At 40.5% G+C, this 19754-nt stretch overlaps 1 protein-coding gene across 5 annotated transcripts in view; it reads left to right on the top strand.

Annotated features, from left to right (window-relative positions):
• The window catches only part of TENM1 (teneurin transmembrane protein 1), a 695512-nt gene that overhangs the window by 642475 nt on the left and 33283 nt on the right, over positions 1-19754 (top strand). For all 5 annotated transcript variants that reach the window (XM_054075918.1, XM_054075919.1, XM_054075920.1 and 2 more), the window contains one exon: positions 7108-7262. In XM_054075918.1, coding sequence (XP_053931893.1) covers positions 7108-7262 — 155 coding nt within the window. The remainder of the gene's footprint in view (positions 1-7107; positions 7263-19754) is intronic.

The following is a 19754-nucleotide window of genomic DNA, read 5'->3' as shown; positions in this document are numbered from 1 at the left end:
TCCCAGTCAAGCATACCAAGAAAAGTGTCTTAGGTTAACATCTGATTTCAGTTACCTTGTATTTGTGATCACTTCAGAGCATTCACAGGGGACAGCTGCGGTGGAAACGTGAACTAAGTAACTTCTGTAAAAACAGGAAGTCCCTCCAATGGTTGAACCTTAAGCATCGCAGGTGATTTACAGCATTTGGAAGCCCAAGCACTAAATCCAAATATGTAAGCATCCAAGGTCTTGCAGCGTCTGCTTTTTCACTTCTGGGTCCAGACCAGAGTCTAGAACTAGTAGATAGATGCACGCGCTGTCTGTGCAAGCTGTGTACACAGTCAGCGCGCCTCAGGAAATTAAAAGCTGCGTGCTGAGTACAGAATAGCTGAATGCATTGCAGTGACCTCGCTACAGATGCAGTGACCTCAAAGTAAACACCAGGGAAATGTAGGAGGTTGGAGTAAATTCTAAATCCCGTGCATAAAAATACCTTATACGCGGCTGTAGCAAAGAACCTTTTTCACTCAGACCCATAGCCATGAATGAGCAACACAAATGAAAGCTTAAACTAAAAATTGGTTCTGCAGTGTAGTTTTATTCATTTTGCTAGAAATTACTTTACTAAGGAAATACTACTGAAAGAAATCATGGTTTTGAAAATGTGTTCAGCCCCAGTAGCTTGCATCCTGAAATAATCAGTCTTGTTACTCACCATCTGCAGGAATACTTTCTAAAATAAATAAAGCTGTAAGAACAACTGCTCAGATTAAACTTTTACATCTGTCAATTGGCAGTAGCCCATTTAGTGCCTGCTTCTTCTCAGCTGGTAGATTCCTGTTACCTTTAGTAAGATGCAGAATAAATTCTTAATATAGCCTTTTGTGAAAACAAGACCACGTTGTCGTAGGTAATGATCAATACTATTTATTCAGGAATCCTTGCTATTCCGTAAATTCCCATTGACATTTTCAATGCTTCCATTCAATTCAAAACGGAAAGCAGAGTGGGATGATATGTTTCATTAGCAATATAAAAAGTAAGAAGTAGACAAACCAAGGTGTTTTGCAGCCTCAATTCATTGTCATGTGCATATCAGAACCAGCAAAAAAATCACCTGTTGCCATTTTTGGTTCATCAGAATTTATTCCTGATTTTTCTCTTCAGTAGTCTTAGCTAGCTATGATTTCAGGAGTCTAGAAATCTTGTAGAACATTTAAGTTAAACTTTTTGGATAGCATGTTTTCCTAAATTTCATCCAACCTTCACCTGAATGCATGTTATCCCCTTTTTCTCTTAACCATTGTCAGCACTATGACCCCAGTCATCACGTCTCAGACTGGAAGCAGGACATTTCCATTCACAGTCAAGTAGTTAAAAAATGCTGTTTGCTCCGACTCTTATGCATCGAAAGAGAACGCTCCAGTGCAAGTCCTAAAGTCACGTTTCAGCTGACAAAGAACTGCTGAATATTTTGCTGCTAGTACTGAGACAGTAATGAAGTAAAGATGACAAAGATCACAAAGCAACAGACTGCAAATCACTTGAATCATATTTTGAGTGGTGTATTATGGTAACCTATAAATAACTAATTGCATAAAATTGCATTAGTAGTTTCTAGATGGCAGCTTTAATTAAAAGCACTGGAGACATTTAGAAGTTTAGAAATGGATGGCATGTAATTTGCCCTTTTACCAACCATAAAATGATAATTAACCAATTTGATTCACTTCTTCCTATTAAAAGTTTTATAAGAATCTCAAGTTCCTTCTAGATATAGTTTTTCTTCAGCAGAAGGTGGCATTCTCTTTTATCAGTCCTCACCAGTAGTTTCAGATGTTCTTTTACAAATTCTTCAGAAGTTTAATTAGAAGTTTTCAATGTAAAATGCTCATTTGAGAAGTTTTTAGCTAGGCAAAAGTTGAATTTCTGAGAGGGGGCAACATATAGCTCTAGCTGCTGTTTATTGATGTGTTCGAAAAGGGTTTATTCCCAAAAAAAGGGTGTCTCTTAAAATGCAAGTGCATGCTGTAATGGGGGCGAGGGGGAAAGAACGTATCTTAATGGGAAATGTACCGTATTTCTTTTAATCACTATTTTTAGCTCCACTAATGATGAAATGCTAAAATTTCTGGACTGAACTGTAATAATCATATGTATTTTGAATTTATACCTATGAGAACTACATGCAAAAGTGATCATTTAGCTTTCCAAGTGTTGTTTGTATTGTAATCATGTACACATGTGCACTAAGGCAGATCTGTCGAGGGAAATAACCCTTTAGCCAAAATCACTCCTGAGAGCATATAAAAGGAGAGGTTATAGCCAGCCTTCTGTGTTTATCATAGTTCTTCTCAGCCCATCTAATAAGTATTCTTTTGTGCAAAAAGCAGCTGTAAAGAGCAAAACTTTTTCTGCAGTATCATCTAGTGATGATACTTAGTAGCCGTGTATAATTGCACCAGCAGCAGCTCCTTTTTAATGTTACTTAACAGAATTTAAATGGTAGTGATTGAAAGATCTCTAAGTTTTGTTCCAAAATGTCAGCACACAAATCTACTGGAGATATATGTTCATAAGAGCTACTGCTTTACATTCAGGTATAAAATGTAGTCCTATATAAGAGAGTCCCAATGACTGAACATGACTAAAAACAGCCCTTCAGTACAAGCAGTGTTACTTAGAAAAACGCGTTGTGCTCAGCCCTGAGTCAAAGGACAAGACTAAATCCTTGCACAAGGTTATTTTGTCCTTACTCAGACATCAGTGTTTCATGAGGAATCTTGTATCCAAGCAAGGTAAGTCTGTCATGTGCAATACATCACATTTGTGCCTAAAGACAGTATCAGTTGGGCATAGTTTAGTGCTGTGGTTCCTTAAAAAAACAGAATCAGACTGAGAGCCTAATGCAAAGTACATCTCATTCTCTTGTGCAAAGAAAAGATACATAAAAATGACCTTTTTCGCTCACTCGTGGAGCAAGCGGTGTTCCTATTTGCACTCAGTGCAATTCATTGCACTCAGCATGTGCATGTTTCCTCTTATCTCAGTGATTAAAGCACAGTTGAAGTGCTGTGCGTGATTTGATTCTGCATTACACCGTACGTCAGAAAAGGATTAAAATTAAGCTCTTGGAATACAGATTATGGGAAGCATCATGCAAGATGTGACAGGATCGTTAATGAATCCAACTTGAATAATGAATAAATTGGGACAGTTTAGCCACAGATCTGTGTTTTGTTTTCCAGTGGATGCCTTAGATACGGTATTTGTCAAGACTTAAATGCACAAGTAATTTGTTCAAAAGGGCTAAGTTGTGTTGGTATAGTATACAGAGTAAGCACTGGAAGCAGTAGTTTGTTGTTGAACATCTATACACTGGTACTTGAAGAAACTGACTTATTGGGAAGTCTAGGAATTTATCTTGTACAGATACTGAAGACTTGGGCTTGTTTACAGCATCACACTGGCATATGTACTTGCTTTGCAGATAGACTGGCTTTATGCAAGGTCTGGAAAGCAAAATGTACACTTACTAACAGTACAGGGTCTTTGGTTTTGTTATATAGTCAGTGTTTGAAATCCATTCAGCAACACAGCCGAGTAGCTTTATTTTATTGCAGCACGATTTTTGATTTTTATATAACGGATGGTTTGTAGCCAACACAGCCATCTGTTCACAGGAAAATTGCATAAAACAGAAGATGCTTTTGCCCTAGTAATAGATCCTGGCCTTGTGTTATCCATGGCATGGATCCGATCCAGGGCTGTGCTGCTCAGGTGAGTAGCATAGCTCCTTGCTTACCACGCGCTGCCACCCCTCTGCAAAGGCAGACTAAGGCGCAGCAGATGTGCTGTCATTCCCATCCACATCAGGTTTCTCGTTTGAGCCTGTGAAGCACACTGAAAGCAAATCAAATGTAATATTGCTCCGCAGTGCAGTATCAATAAGGTTAAAACCATCCCCAGTAATCACTGCTGCATACACCCCACAACCGTAAAAAATGGTAGTCCTCATTCCTCACACCTTCTCTGCCACAGCAGTCCAGCATGGCTTTTTCTTCTCAAAAGGTGTTTTGAAGAGACCCTCAAGAAAGTAGTAGGAGCTTGGGACGAAAGAGACTTTTGTGTCCAACTTTCACACATCCCTGAAGAAAGAAAATATAGAACAATTTCGTAGCAGCTTTTCCCTTTACTAATAATCTCTTAGCATCCTTCAGCTTTTACAGCATAAAGCTGATTGGAGCAGGAGAGAGCCCAGGCAGGAGGGCAGGAATTCCCCTGAGCATCCCAGTGAGAGCTGCAGGAGGTGCTTCACAGCCCAGCTCCACTGGCTCCATGGCCCCAAACTGTGGCAGCAGAGTCACAGAATCACTAGGCTGGAAAAGACCTCCTGGATCATCGAGTCCAACCATTCCTATCAACCACTAAACCGTGTCCCTGAGTATCTCATCCACCCATCTTTTTAATACCTCCAGGGAAAGTGACTCCACCCCCTCCCTGCGCAGCCTCTGCCAGTGCCCAATGACCCTTTCTGTGAAAAACTTTTTCCTGATGTCCAGCCTGAACCTCCCCTGGCGGAGCTTGAGGCCATTCCCCCTCATCCTGTCCCCTGTCACTTGGGAGAAGAGCCCAGCTCCCTCCTCTCCACAACCTCCTTTCAGTAGTTGTAGAGAGCAATAAGGTCTCCCCTCAGCCTCCTCTTCTCCAGGCTGAACAACCCCAGTTCCCTCAGCAGCTCCTTATAAGACTTGTTCTCCAGCCCCCTCACCAACAAGGTGAAGTCAACTGAGAGTCAACGCAGTCTTGCTTCTCATATGCACTCTTTACCTCAGCTCACCTTCAAACCTTCTGCCGTATGGATTTATAATTGGACTTCTCAGAAGCAGAGAACAGACACGAGCTTGCCAGTCACTGTGTAGTTTCCAAAAGCACTATTACTCTCTAAAGAGAAAAGAAGCTCCATGGGAGCCAGTAACTAGGAGGCACTACCTGTGAGCTCAGACTGGAAGGGAGTCAGACCTTAAGACACCTGTGCTTCCTTTTGCCTTTTTATAACCTCCCAGGTTTCCCCATAGCCGCCCACCCAGCCCCCAGGTGACTTCTATCCTAAAGAACAGGACATCTCAGTGATCACCTGTTTCACATAAGGAAGAGGTCTAGCCTAACCCTGTACCCTGTGGTATTTCAGCAGTCTGCAGGCATTTTTTGTCCTGGATGGAGAAGGTGAAGGGGTGGCAGCTTCCAATGGCAGCTCACAGCCAGATGAATACACTTGACCGACAATTTAAAGGACTAATTTCAGCTTCCAGCAGTGTGCTGATAGGTAGCCGGAAAGCCAGACGTAGTGGGAGCGCTGAACGCTGAAGTTTACTGCTGTGGCCTTTGGAGGATTTTTGTGATGATACTCAGAGCTCTGCAAGGTGCCTAAATGTCACCTGCAGTGAAGAGGCACCTCTGGGCAGTGGGGATACGATGGCAAGGACCCAAGAGCCTGTCCCCTTGCAAGGCTTTTGCAGCCTCGCTTGAGTGTTGCCCTCTCGGTCAGAGTAAGGGATGGAAATCCTCTGGTGGAGGAGGTCAGCCTACTCTGGCAAAGGGACAGTCGAGCCCTCGCTAATCTCCTGGTTGCTGTAGAAATCTGATGTGGATGTTATTCCTCCTTACTGTTAAAAAAGAAGTGGTCATGGGCAGTTTCCTTCGGGTCCCTGCGACTGGGTTACACTCCAAAAGCATATTACACTCAAATGTGTATGGAACTTAAACTCAATTCCCAGGCATTTCCAGCTGCCGGGTACAGATTTACTGAAGACCCTGGAGAGACTGTCTCCCCTACTCCCAGCCCTCTGTGGGACCTGTATGTTCCCCATCAGGGCTGCCTGCTCCTGCCCCCAAGACTGCTAACTCTGCCTTGCCCCCAGCTGCAACTGTTCCTAGATATTTAAAGAAATTAAATTAAGTATATGGAAATGAGGCTGGGAGGTGAGGGAATTCAGTTTGGGCTTTTTTTTTTCTTTTTTAATGGTGTGTGGAATTGCTGTGTGAGATCCTAAACTGGCGTGCGGACAAGTGTTTTGTAAACTCAGAGTACATGCAGCCTTCGGTTATGCTAAATGCAGGGGACAAAAATCAAGAACCATATAAGCCACTGTCCAAACCATCTGTTCAAGTCCTGTGCCTTTCATTTCTGTGTAGCACAACATAAATTCATTATTAAAATAGCTTGGCTGTGCACAGCAGCTGCTATAATTGCAAAGTTATGCAACTTTAAGTGGGAAATTATGAAATAGTTTAAAGCAAGAAATTGAACAGGTTTGGTAGAAAGAATTTCACAAATCTAGCATGAATAAAGTACTTTTCCAGCTATATATTCAACGTCTCAGGGAATAAAAAGAGCTTCCTTACCATTCATGCAAAATAGAAAAGTCTAACAAATTGAATGCTGGAAGAAGTGGGGAGAAAGTGTTAGACTGGGGCAGAACAGGGCTGGGCGTGAGCTGTGAGGTGGCTGCACCACACACTGCTGGTGGGAGACAGCAAGGCTTCTGTGCCTCTGTTTCCAGCGTGGGTCCGTCTTCGAGCCAGCTGGCATTGGCTCTGTCAGACGTGGGGGAAGCTTCTAGCAGCTGCTCACAGAAGCCACCACTGTAGCCCCCCCTACCAAAATCTTACCACTGAAACCCAATACACCTCTGCATGAGGACTGGGAAAGGGAAAATGGAATGAAAATAAAGAAAAATCAACTGTAAGATAAGGTTTTTAGAACAGCTTGTCTTCTCCCACTTTGTAATGGACATGAAGCAAAGGTTGAAGAGCCTATTTCTATATATAGAGAGAATTACACTGCAAGCAAAGTCTCTGCTTTTTTGTTCTATTTTGTACTGTTTCTTCTTCGTATCTTCCTGCTTTCTCTGTAAGTCAAAGGCAGTCTGATGTGTGGGTATGAGCTTTCCATGTACAAGCTCTATAAGCCTTAAATAAGCAATGGGTAGAAAAAAATTACTTTTTTTAATCAGCAGATTTTCAGAGTCTTAAGAGGAGAGGAAACATTTTAATCTCATACTTTTTAATCTAGATAATGTCAGTGCTAACACTTTTTTTTTTTTACCCTTTCCCTTCATCCAGGTATCACTGTAGATAAGCATGGATTTATTTACTTCGTTGATGGTACCATGATTCGGAAAATTGATGAGAATGGTGTGATCACAACAATAATAGGTTCGAATGGCCTCACGTCAACCCAGCCATTGAGCTGTGACTCTGGAATGGACATCACTCAGGTAGACACCTGGTTTTCATGTGTTGTCACTTTTCTACACATTGTGGAGACAAATATCTTAGTTTCTTGTGTAAGGATTTGATATTAGAATATGCTGGATGAATCAGATAATTCTGGGCTGCACAATATGCAGCAGAAATTCTCTTTGTGTTATTTTAAGGTGTGCCATACAAATGCAAAATCTTCATCTTTCTGTGGAAGATAGTATATAAATGTGTAGAGGAACTTATATAAAGAGTACAAACTGCTTTAAAAAGTTGCTTGCTACTCTGAGGTATATCTTCTAAGGAGTTTGTTAGAAGTTTAAGAGTGCTATCATTTAGTCCAACATTCAGACTGATTTGCTTGAACTACTAAGTGTGAAAAATGTATGTTACAGTAAATGATTATGCAATACTGGTATTGTAATGAAGCTACTGCATTTCGACACATTTCTCAAAGTGCCTTTCAGTTCCTATTTCAAGAGCAGTGTAAAAGAAATTGGACTAAAAGACATTTATCACATCTCTAGTTAATGCTAAAAAAGATACATAGGCACGAAGAAACATAAATGGTACTCTTGACTTGTCAGTAAGCCACACTTACAGACAGCACAAGAAAGGGATTTGCCTTTGCCAATAAACACTTGAATTAATCAGCTTCAAAATGCTGATTTGAAAAGCTATATTTGAAAAAGTCCTCAGGCATTCAAGTAATGTACTAAAGTTATGTTATGGCCTGTGTAAGCTAATATCCAGGATCCGGTTAATTTTGCATGTAATTTTCTCCCTGCCCTTCTCTCAGTCCTTCACAATTGGAAAATCACAGTTAAAATGAACTGTGTAACAGTGGTAAGAGCTCGTTCCTTGTTTCTAAGTAGGCTTACAGTAATAGCAGGTGACTATGATCTTGTATTCACATACGTGAAGCATTTGGGGTCAATGATTTGGGTAGTTCCTACCAGATTTCACAGGGACAAACTATGGAATCTAATGCTGAAGCACTTGGGGATTTTATTATTAGAGTCGAAACACAAATATGTGTCCTTGTTCCGTTTCACCTGTCACTGCACCCTAAGCGCTTGCAAATGCAGGCAGAGGAACCTCAGCTTCCCTGTTCCCACTCCTGGGGGCGTTTGTGTACTCTCTGGTCCCGTAGACACATAATTATCCCATGTAAAGTGGAATAGGGTCCATTGGCTTAGTTGTGCTAAAGCAAAGCTTAAACTAGCCTAGTAACCGTCTTGATCAAATGGCTTCTGGGCACCTTGGCTTCTGCTCTGGCACTGATTCTTGCAGGAGAGTTAGTCCTGCAGATGAACCCACTCCAGCAAGCAGCGCTGCCCTCCTGGAGGCATGGACTCCCCACGCCGTCGCTATGAACCAGCTGGCAGGAGCGATGCTTCGTGGAACTTAAAGCTCCCTGGAGCACATTTACTTGCTTCTTGGGTACATGTAACAACTGCCTGGGGCGTCAATAACCAGATTAGAGATCTCTGAGGTGCAAGGAATGGTGCCAGGTGCAACGTCTGCTCCCTGCCATCTCCTTACGATCTGCAACTTGGGCAATACAGATAATTGCTTTACTGGCCATTTAATGTGTGGCTGTGTATTTGTATTCAACTTTTTGTTCATTTTGCTCAGTAACAAAATGCCTCACTAAATCTGAAACGGCGAGTTTTGATGGTTTTCAGTTTCTTTTAAAAAAATGCAAAGACCTTTTAGCAAATAAGTCGCAACAGAAGGCCTGGCAAATGTAGAAATAAAATTATTTTATTTTTTTAAATTGAAATTAAATTTAAAAGGTAAACATTTGGGGCTTAAACCAAATATGCTGAATTTTTAACTAGATTTAAATAGTCTTAAAATCCTCTTTTTGGTAGGTTGACTACTTGCCAGAAACAGGTTTAGTTTACCTTACTCAACAACATCATTTCAATGGCATTGAGAAAGGGCTGCTGCAAAATCATAGATAAGAAAAAGCATGTCATAGAGCAGATTCTTCATATTGCTCTCAGGACATCAACATTCAGCTTGGATAAGGCCTTCTTTTCAGAGAAGAAACTTTTGTTTGCCATGAACAATCCAGGTGCTTCCATGCTGCAGCAGCTACAGCAGACTATTGCTGCACATTCTCAGAATTTTGGAATTGCTTCAGCATTCTGGCAAAGCAAGATGTGTTCTTGCTATAGAGATTGAGATAATCTTCAGATAAGTTGTGAATGCATGCCAGTAAATATTCTAAACAACTTAATAAATGATGACATATTAAAGTGTCTTTAAAAAGTGGACAGTCTCATTTTTTAAGTCTGAATGTGGTAATACTGTATAATTTTCTGTCGCTGATAGGTGAAGTCACATTGTTGACAGTCTGCAGTACAGATGTACTTTTGGAAGCATTTCTTGTACGGAGGACTTTTTTTGTGTGGATATAAAGTGAATCTATTTATTGAACTTTTTCACAAAATCCATACTTTTGAAGTTTTCCACATATGCAGTAAAACACAGGCAAAAAATGAATGCCAAAAATGTATGTTCTGAAAAGTAGCTGTACCTAATTTGCTTGACAGTCTTCTTTCAAAATTGTTGCTGATAATCAGAAAATCCTATGAAATAATCACATCCTATTAAAGCAAAGCATGTTAATCTGAAATTATATCAGTGAAAATAAGGGAATGATATTTTCACTTAGTCAGAAACAGTTGTGCATCCTTGCAAGACTGCTGAGTTTATTCCAGATTGGTATAAACATAAATGAAAAATTAATTTGGCCCATCTCCACTTAAATTGTTTTTTGGCTAAATTGCAAATGTCATTTACATCCAGAGATTGTGGGTTGCTCACAAATTGCTGCTTAGAGGCAGTTATGAAATAGGTTAATAAAATCAATTCTCAAAGCTAAATCTGTTCTGACAATAAAATCAATTACTTGATCAAAATCAATATTTCTTGATTTACCAAAGTACGAAAATGTACTCTTGAAGTAAAGGCATAGAATAACTGCCCGCTGAGAAAACTACCATAGATGACAAGCTTTCACTTCAAGGCATTCACTTTAATAAATGAGTTGATTATGAAAGGTTTTAATCATTTATTTTGATATCAGTTTTGATAGAAACACTTCTTATTAATCATTCTGTGTTGGTTATTCACCACCTTCTTATTCTTAAGCATAGCAGTCTGCTTTCATAACAGGAGGAAGGAAGGACAGCTGGACTTGAAAAGATTGTATGTTGTGGCAAATGAAGTCCTGACTAATTACTTTGATCTCAGACTTCACTGAGAGGATGTTAATCTGAATTTAGAAGGAAAAGGGCAATCAGTTGAGATGTTTATATGGTATGTTGCTGTTCTCAGTACAATTTCAGTGTGTACAAAGCTTGGAGGACTTTTCTTCAGAGCTGTGTTTATGAATATGTATGTGTATATACTCGTCACCACTGGTGCCAGACCCCTACATTAAATTAGTTATTCCAGTATCTTCTGTTCTATTAGAGTTGGTCATATATTTTTAAAATGCTGCCTGTGAAACTCTTAATGAACATGAACAAGAGCTAAATTTTAAAGACAAAATATTTTTCGAGAGTATCAAAGGGTGGTGTTGGTCTTCATCTGCTCGGTGATTTTTAATATATTGTAATTGGGTAGCAAATGAGAGCACATTGTGGTGGTATGTCTGTCTGTCAGTATTCTTTTCCTCACAGTAAATCCAAATCTTGGGCCAATTTCAAACAAATTTGTGTTAAGATTACCAGCCTTTGCAGCAATTAAATTCCTACTCGTTCTATAAAAAATATTAATCCAGTTGGAGGAGAGAGACCTAAAGTGCCCTTTCAAAAGGAAATATTGCAGTATGAACTTTCTTTTATTAAACTCCAGAGGTTCTACTCAGGATCTAATAAATGCTCCATTCACAGGAAAAGCTTCATTTGGTGCTTGGATCTTATTAAACTCCCAAGTCAGTCAGCCATGAGACGGAAGTCCTTAGGAAACCAGACTTCATTAGATCTACTGTTCATAGAAGTTATATTGATGTTGTGGGAGGTTTTGTGTGAAAGTAAAAACACTTCAGTTCAGCTTGAGCAATAACCTTCACATCTCTTCTCCCTCCATAGCCGTGGTGAAAGCTGAGGAGAGAATTAGCAGATATTTCTACCGTCTTGCAATTTCATACTTTATTTTTCCTCCCATGAGAAATATGTGGGCTGAATTTCAACCACTCTGAACCTCAAGTCATTTATCTGCGCAAATGGTAGCAGTTAGTATTTGGGAACTGTTTAAACCAATCTCAAGCACAATCTCTGCAAATACAGAGACCAAATATTTGCAAGGCAACAGAAAATGAATCCCAAGAGCTTTCCCTTAGCCTGCAGCCATGGCCTTGTTCTCGTGCTGATGTCAGTCCCGCTAGGCATGAGTCTGTGCCAAAGCAATAGCTCCAGCCTGATTGATGGTGTTAATAACTGTCACTGCTGTGTTCCAAAATGAAAGGTCTGGTTTGAAGACTTTTTCTTGACATTTGCACTTCATCAGCCTTTGTTCAGCAGTTCTCCACATGAGGGAACCATCTATATTGTGTTGCTTCACATAAACTTCAGTGACACTGCAAAATGTTTTGCTTCCTTATAAAAATGTGACAGCGTTACTTACATAGGCAATTTGCTTGCACAGGTCAAATTAAAAGGCTGATTTCTAGACCAGGGTTTAAAGGTGACCCATACGTGGCAAGAATGTCATGTCTTGGACCGCCCACTTTGATTGATGGAGGAGAGAGCAGTAAGTAGCGCTGCTGATGACCTACTTGAAAGAGTGAAGCGAGAGACAGGATAGTGGAAAGCACGAGTAAAGATGAGCAGAATTGCTTGAAAATATATCTCAAAAATGCAAACGCTGACATTGCTCCTGCAGTCACAAGTGCTGCCGGCGCTCCCCACCAGCATCTGCACAGGCACAATATGCTTCAGTGGCATTATGGAAAGCTTTTGAGCAGAACAAAAAGTTCCCAGGACATGGTGACCTCACTTGAAAGCAGCGATGAGGGTCTGCTCGTTGGAGCAAGCACAGCCTGAGCAGAACTTTTGCTGGGGACGTTTGGAGGCAGGAAAGGAAAATGTGAAAGACAAAAATATCTGATGAAGGGATGAGAAGCAGGGGGAGCAAGCTGCTAGCGTAAAGACCAAATTGATTGTAGGCTGAAGTGCTTTTAAGCCGTGTTGAGAATGGGATATCACAAAGCAACTGCGGGATTACATGGAGCCAATTATCTGATTAACATTGCAGGTCAGAGGAAGACACACTATCCGTTTAGGTGCTGTGCTACACAGGCAGCAGTATACACTGCATTCTGGTAGAAGTGAAAAGCACAAAATGCTTTCTCATTTGTTGGTTTTTTTTAACGCTAGATGCATGATATTGTAATTGTGCTAAGAAGGCTGCATGCATCATAAAGCAAAAACTTTGTTTTCACTGTAGCAAAGTATTGTCAAACTACCCCCGCTCTTGATTTACTTGTAGTCCTCTACCGGTGTGAGGCTTTTGGTACACTGTTCTGGTTGCGTGTAATTCATGTTTCATAAATATTCCAAATCTCCAAACTGTGTTTTTCAGTGCTTTGCAGAAATGTGTTTTATGTGTATTCATGAAATCGCTGAACTAAAAACACACAAAGCAGAAATGACAATTTATAGGCGCTTTAATATTTATTTGTGATCTTCCCTTTTTAGCTTTTTAGAAAATATCCTTATTATTATTTTTTTCTAATTTTTACTGTCTGAAGGAGCCCAGAAGAGCTGTTATTTTTTGCCGGTATAAAGTTGTCTTATTCTCTGGTTCTTTTTACTTTGCTGCTTAATTTCAAGTGCTTTTTTTCTCTGGCTTTGCTGGAGTACCAGAGAAGCTAACTAGAGTGGAAGTCACGGCCCAGCAAAATCATCAAGTGGTTTGCCACTGACTTCAGTGGAACTGGGGCTTCTCACTGGGTGCTTTTCCAGGCTTAATTGAAAGGGTAGTGAGTGGCGAGTATGTAGCAAGGAGCAACTGTACCCTAAGAGAAGGTATATGTTTCTGAAAAAGAGACCAGAACAGGTGATGGACAGAGCCTTTACTGTGGTATATTCAAACCTTTTCAAAAATGAGCCCATTCCACCCAGTTAATTCTTTGGAAACCAAAAGCCTATACTAAAATAATTCCAGCTATAATAGCATATGCAGGAACAAGCAGTCACTAGAATCCATACTTTGAAGCAAAAGCAAGCTTAAAGCCTTTTTAAAAAAGGATATTCAGGTAGAAGATAAAATAATCTTTTCCCAGAGGTAGAGGAGAGGTTAAGTAGCCTCTCTTTAGCAGGAACCGAGAGAAGAGGCTCATAGGATTAGGACTTCAGGTGGAAAAAAGTCTGTGAGAGCTCACAAATCAAACTTGTAGGTGTATAATGTGATTTTTAGACTATCAAACAGAAAGCAGTATGGTTTCATCACAACTAATTTGTATTCTAACCAAATTATTCTATCTCTGAATTTTAGTCATAGAAATGAGATAGCCTGCGATGAAGTCATGCTGCAATTTCTTCCTTAAAGCCGAAGTGCTCTTTTTATATTGGTCACCTGCAAAATAGCAATTTATTTCAATTGTCTGCCATAAATAATGCATTACTACTGAGTAAAAGGCTATGCATGTTTTAATCAGCTCTTCCAGTGATTGCATCCTTTCCTTTGATTGTTGAGGCACGGAGTGCTAGACACTCACTGGTGGAATGAAGGAGACCTGGCAGACCTCTGCTCATGACTTTTCTCTTGCTTTTTGCCACGCAGAGCCAAATTTAAATATTTTTTCTAATTATTTGTTTTTAAGGAGAAATTGCAAGAAGGGGAAAAATTCTGTAAGAATAGGAAGGCTGGCAAGAAGGTGGCAGCTCAGCCCTGATTCTAGGTGCTTTCAGGTTCACCTTCGTGACTAAATGAAACCTCCATGCTCACCAAATGCTTGCCTAAATGTTCACAAAGCTCATACATATCCACCCAGCAATACCAACACGCCCAAGCTGCCCTGTCTCCCCCTGGGACTTGTTCCAGCGTGCCCACCAGCCGCGGACCTAGCACACTGCCCAGCTTCCCAAACACCTAATCCTCTTTTAGCTCTCCAGGAAAGGAGTTCCTAGCTGAAAAGCCTGGCTCTTTTTGAAGCTCTCCTCCTGGTCTTTCCCAAGGAACCAACTTGTATGGTTGCTTCACTTTCTATTCGTTATGTGCAAGTAGCCTTTGACTACCTCTCTTATTTAAATATGATTTCTGTATGATGGAGTCTGACTGATGAGTTATTTGTGGTAGAGGCCTTCTATCTGCTGTGCTGAATTACGCTGCTGAAAATGTTTAGCAGTTTTGCCATACTGGTGGGAGCCTGCAATGGGTTGGATAGATATATCAGTGACTACATCTGACTGTTTTCATCTGTTGAGGAGACATAGTGGACAAGTTGTATGCATGAATAATATATATATACTCCTAATATATACCTATATGTGCATATATAACTATGACTATATGCATGTATGTATATGTGGTTTCTACATGTACAGTAAGTAATCAATCAGATGGTAAAAGCTGGTCCCTGACATCCTGGAGTCAAAGCCCCAAGAAGGTCTGCTGACAAGGAAATGTAGATGTTGATAGGAGCATGCAGAGGCAGGTTGAGCCGAAGATGCCGCTCCTTTTCTTTTAATCCATTTGTTCATCCACATCCACTTACAAGAAAGCCTGCTTGTGATTTATGAAATATTTGCTTTGATGGAGGCAACTCCTGCGTTAGCTGGCTTTTCTTAAATTGTCAGGGCTGGTACTGTGTGTGTGTTGCTTTCCTCACCAACCAACCCTTCGCACGTCTAGGGGAGACGCAGAGATGTAACAGGTTTTGTGTTATAAAGTGAATAACAATAATAAGCTTTATGTGGAGCTGTCTCCAGTGCCTCTATTCCAAGCTTTTCATATTGCCCAGTATATTTTGGTTTGGGCACTTCAAAGTGCTCCACAACATAAGGAGGAGGGAGACCAAATGAGCTCTACAAGTCTGAAGTGTGAGTATGGGCAGGTTTGGGGTCAGCAGTCACCAGCGGTGGTGGTGTCCTGCCTGCAGAGATGTCACACACTGCAGGAGAGAAATCATTGCTTTACTAGGTGAGAGGAAGATTGCCCTACATCTTAGAAGAGTGAGGGCTGCTCTTTCAACTTCTAGTCTGTCTTCACAACAGCACAGAGTGGGAGAAAGCCACAGAAATCAAGGCATAAAACCAGCATCGGTGAAAAAAGCAAGATAGGCATTTAATTCTATTGTCAGGCCATTGAAATTTTACATAGCTGCAAACTGCTGCATTTGAAAGCTGCAAAAGAAAGTGTGGGTATGGTTTTATGACCGAAAGCATTTCACTGCAATAACCAGCAGAAGGAGGGTCAAAAAAAGCCAGCACGGTGTTACTTCTGGCCTGCGGATTGCTCCAGGTGCTAAGGGGAACCTGAAAATCTGCAGATCCTGTCAAAACAACACTGTAATAATAACAGCTTACAAAGGGCAGAACTTTGAAGCACGTCTGCACAAGGGAACTCTAGAGGGTGTTGTTCCCTTGCTCCCTGGGTACTTCTCAGGTCTCAAAGCTGGTTAGAAACAAAGACTGAAAAAGCTTTAGTACCAAGAATTGTTGCTTTAGAGGTATTAGTGCTATCTCCCGTATTATTATTAGGACTAATTTTGCCCTGAGTTATGCTTACAAGCTGCAGAAGTCGGATGAAAATAGGCGGTGGCAATCAAAGAGTGCAGCGTGGCAGGAGCTGCAGCCTGGGCAGCGACCGCTGAGTGCCTCATTTCCCCTCTTCAAGATTCCATGTTTGCTTCAGCATCTTTTCTACTCATGTTTCTGCCAAGGGTAAAAAAAAATGGAAAGACACTGTGTCAGTGGAGGAAAAAAATGCAAATGTCAAGCCAGAAATTGGTTGTATCCATTTGATGCCATACAGCCATTAGGTTTATAGCTGTGCTTTATGAAGTTTAGGCCACAGAGAGAGAGAGATGCACACAGAAAGATAGAGAGGGCCATTTTATGCAGGATGTTACTCTGACAATAACACTCACATTTACAAACAAATTAGCTAAAAATGTCTGAAGGACATTCAGCTTTTACAAACTGGGCCTCATCTCCTGCTGATAGATTCCTTGGGGATGGGTATGGCATGCAAAATGATACACTGCCTTGGAGAATAAATTTGTGAAGTTTAGCAATGTAGGTCACATTGCAGGAAAATCATAAATGTCTGAACATCACTCCATAGCCATTCAATCAACAGCTCAAAGCAAAACGGGAAACTGAACAGCGTGTAGCTCTCTGGTGAGAACTGGGAAAAGCCATGGTGTGTTGTAAAACCCGTTAAGCCCTCCATCCATATGTATTTCTTTGTTCTATTTTCCTTGCCAGTTCAGAGCGATTTTTCTTTGTCCATATCAATAGTGACAAAAAAAAAAACAATGCGTTCCTTGATCTTACTGCCATGATCTAAAATAAGGGATCGTGAAAAGGATGCCAGAAATTTGGGGAATCAGGACAGGTCAGATGGTTGAGAATTTGTATAACTAGCCTAGTCATAAGGAACTAGTTGCATTGTGAAATGGTTTTTGTATATTCCCATTGGAAAGGATTTATAACTTATGCTATTTGCTTTAGTCTTTTTGGATTTGATTTGAAGGAATAAAGAAATTAAGAGATTTTAAAAGGATCTTTCTAGATCTAGCACTGTCTAGAGATTCCTGTTGCTTTCTAGATCCAGAAGCTGCTGAGAGCCTGATCCAAAGATTTAGAATTTTGCTGGAGATGTCAAGAGGCTTTCTGAAGACATCTTATGCCTTTGTAGATCTGTGGCCTTTCTAAATCTAGAGGGCTTTTTGAGTCAGGAGTGGGAGGCATCCATAACTTCTGGAGCACGTCTAGAGACTCACTACTAGATCTTTTACTCAAGATGGTTTGGAAGCCTTTTAGAGCTTTTTCTCAGAGCCTGCCTAGCGCTTCTCCAGAGCCCTTCTGCAGCCCTTTCTAGCTCAGCAGGCTTTTCTAGATCCAGCAACTTATGGGCCCTTTCTGAATACAGAACTTCCCAGGGACCCCTTTTAGGACTTCCTGCATGTCCCTGTCCCCATCCTCTTTTTTTTATTGTTTTGCAAGAGCCTTTGTAGAGCTTTCCCGATCCCTCCTAGATTTAGAGCCTTACTATGCCTTTCAAGTTCTACAGCTTAGCTACAAAAATTTTATTTTGCTATCTGATTAGGAATCTGTTGACAATCTAAATTTCAGGTGCACTTTTAAAATCTTCGTTGAGTCTTTTGGGAAGGCAGAAAACTGCGTGCCTCTCCCTTTACATCCAGGTTGTATCAATCCCAGGCTTAAGGTACATTATTTGTTGAGTGGTATTTCCTGAATTATGCTTGAAAAAAACATTAATCCTAAACTTCTCTCTTGTAAACTTTTCTGGCACAATCTGATAATGCATATTCAAATATGTATCACAGCAGTAACCCGTGCCCTTGGCTCACATAAATTTAAAGCAGAGTGCCTGCTTGCAGTCTCAGACTAGACTCTCCAGTGTGTTTTCTTGAGAGTATCTGGTCAATATAAATACTTACCTAGAAAGATTGCTACATGGAATGTAGTTGTCTTGTTTGTTCTGCAAAATGCAAGATGCCTGATTTTTTTATTAGTTATGTGAAGTCTAACAGCAGTATGTGTTTGCTTTCAATGCAGCATGACAGCTAGTTAGATTGCACTCATTTTGCTCAGTTGAAATATCTATGTGTAAATACTTGTGAAAAATTAGCTGCAGAAAATCGTGCTGCGATAACAATTAATCTTGGTGCTATTTTCTGTGAAAGTAAAGACTAAATTTACATTAGTCGTTTCTTCTGCCTTGAATTTTTTATGTCCCTGTGAAAAAAAATATGTATAATTTAAAGATAAAAATCAAAATTTTCTGTAGTTTTATAGTCAATAGTTAACTTTCTGGTACTGTTCAGTAAAGAAGTAGTTTGGTCTCAGGGTGGATTAAAAAAAGCTGTTAGCGTTGAGTTGTGCATCATTGTAGGGATTTGCCATAGCAGATGCCCTCCCATAAACACCAATTGCATAATATCTATTTTTCCCATCGTTCTTTCTTTTACTTGCAGAAGTTGTGTTTGTGAGTCTAATGTTGTAACTTCATGGAAAGTGTAAATCACAGAAGTGATTTTGCATTTTCTCGTGAAAACTGTGGAGTTAACATTTGTTCTGATCCTTGCAGGGATGCGTTTTGCATTCCTGATCTGGCAGAGGGGGCAACTGTGGCTCCCACTGGAAACCTCCTGGCAGTGACTCCTCATTTGTCACTTCCCCCAGTTTCACATACTGGGGTCAGGGGAATGCTGCCCTGAGGAGCAGTGCTGTTGTTGGAGAGAGTTTCCTGGGCACAAACCTGTAGGAAGTTGTAATTTCAAGAATTTAATTTAAATCTTAATTTTGAGTTTGACTTAGGCTTCAGGACAGTCAGAGTATTTAGGTGACATATTCACAGCAGCTGGTGTTGCTCAGAGACAGGGCTTTCACTTTCTTTGCTTTTTTTTCAGTTTTGGAAATTTCATTTCTATGTGTCCTTTCTTCCGCTCAATTTTCAGGCCATATGTTTTTATGCACCTCAGTAGTTACTAGAAGCAAAAGACACTGTAAGGTAGTAGCTCCAGCCTCCAGGGCTCTCAAATAGCTTCTAATTACTGCCTCAATTAAAACTTTTCGGGATCATCCTCCCACCCTTTCTGTCTTAGCAGCACACTGTTTTCTGTACTTAGAACTTCTGAGCCCAAAGTGGAAAGCTGAGGCTAAAACTGGTGAGAGATTTATTAAGAATTAGGTAACCTTACCTCTGTGCCGCCTCGTCTGACAAGCGCGGGACCCGGAAACACAACTTAGGAAGTGTGGCAAAACGGAAATAGTCCTGTTGTTAGCTAAATTTTCACCTGGTCCCACTCCTTCCTTTTGGCCATGCAGATTAACAGCAGTGATAGGTTTGGAGGGCATCTATTCCCACTCCACCGCTGGAGACGTGTTTGGGTTAGATTCAAATTCATGGTCTATTTTGAGGTATTTTAATTGAAGAGTCTAAGATTCCTCCTCTCTGAGGAACCAGCTTGCTCAAAATACTTCGTAATTTCCTTCAAGGCATTTAACAAAGTATTTCTTTCATAGCCTGCATAAACCATGGGTACCATGTTTAAACAGACTTAACTGTCTTAGGAATCTAAATCTCATTGATTTTCATAGTCAATGGGCTTATGTGATTCTGGATAATATGCCCTCTGTTATTAAATAAAGATGGTGCGAAACCTATCCCCATAGAAATCAACTTTTCCTATTGATTTAGTAGCCCCAAGAATCCTCATAGTCTTTGAAGTTGCGAAGCAGAAAAATCCTTAAAAAGAAATTATGAAACAAGAGAGCTGGAAAGCGAGACCGTAG

This window comes from Cuculus canorus, chromosome 10, assembly GCF_017976375.1.
Source record: "Cuculus canorus isolate bCucCan1 chromosome 10, bCucCan1.pri, whole genome shotgun sequence".
Taxonomy (NCBI): Eukaryota; Metazoa; Chordata; class Aves; order Cuculiformes; family Cuculidae; genus Cuculus; species Cuculus canorus.
This window is presented reverse-complemented; position numbering and strand designations above follow the sequence as displayed.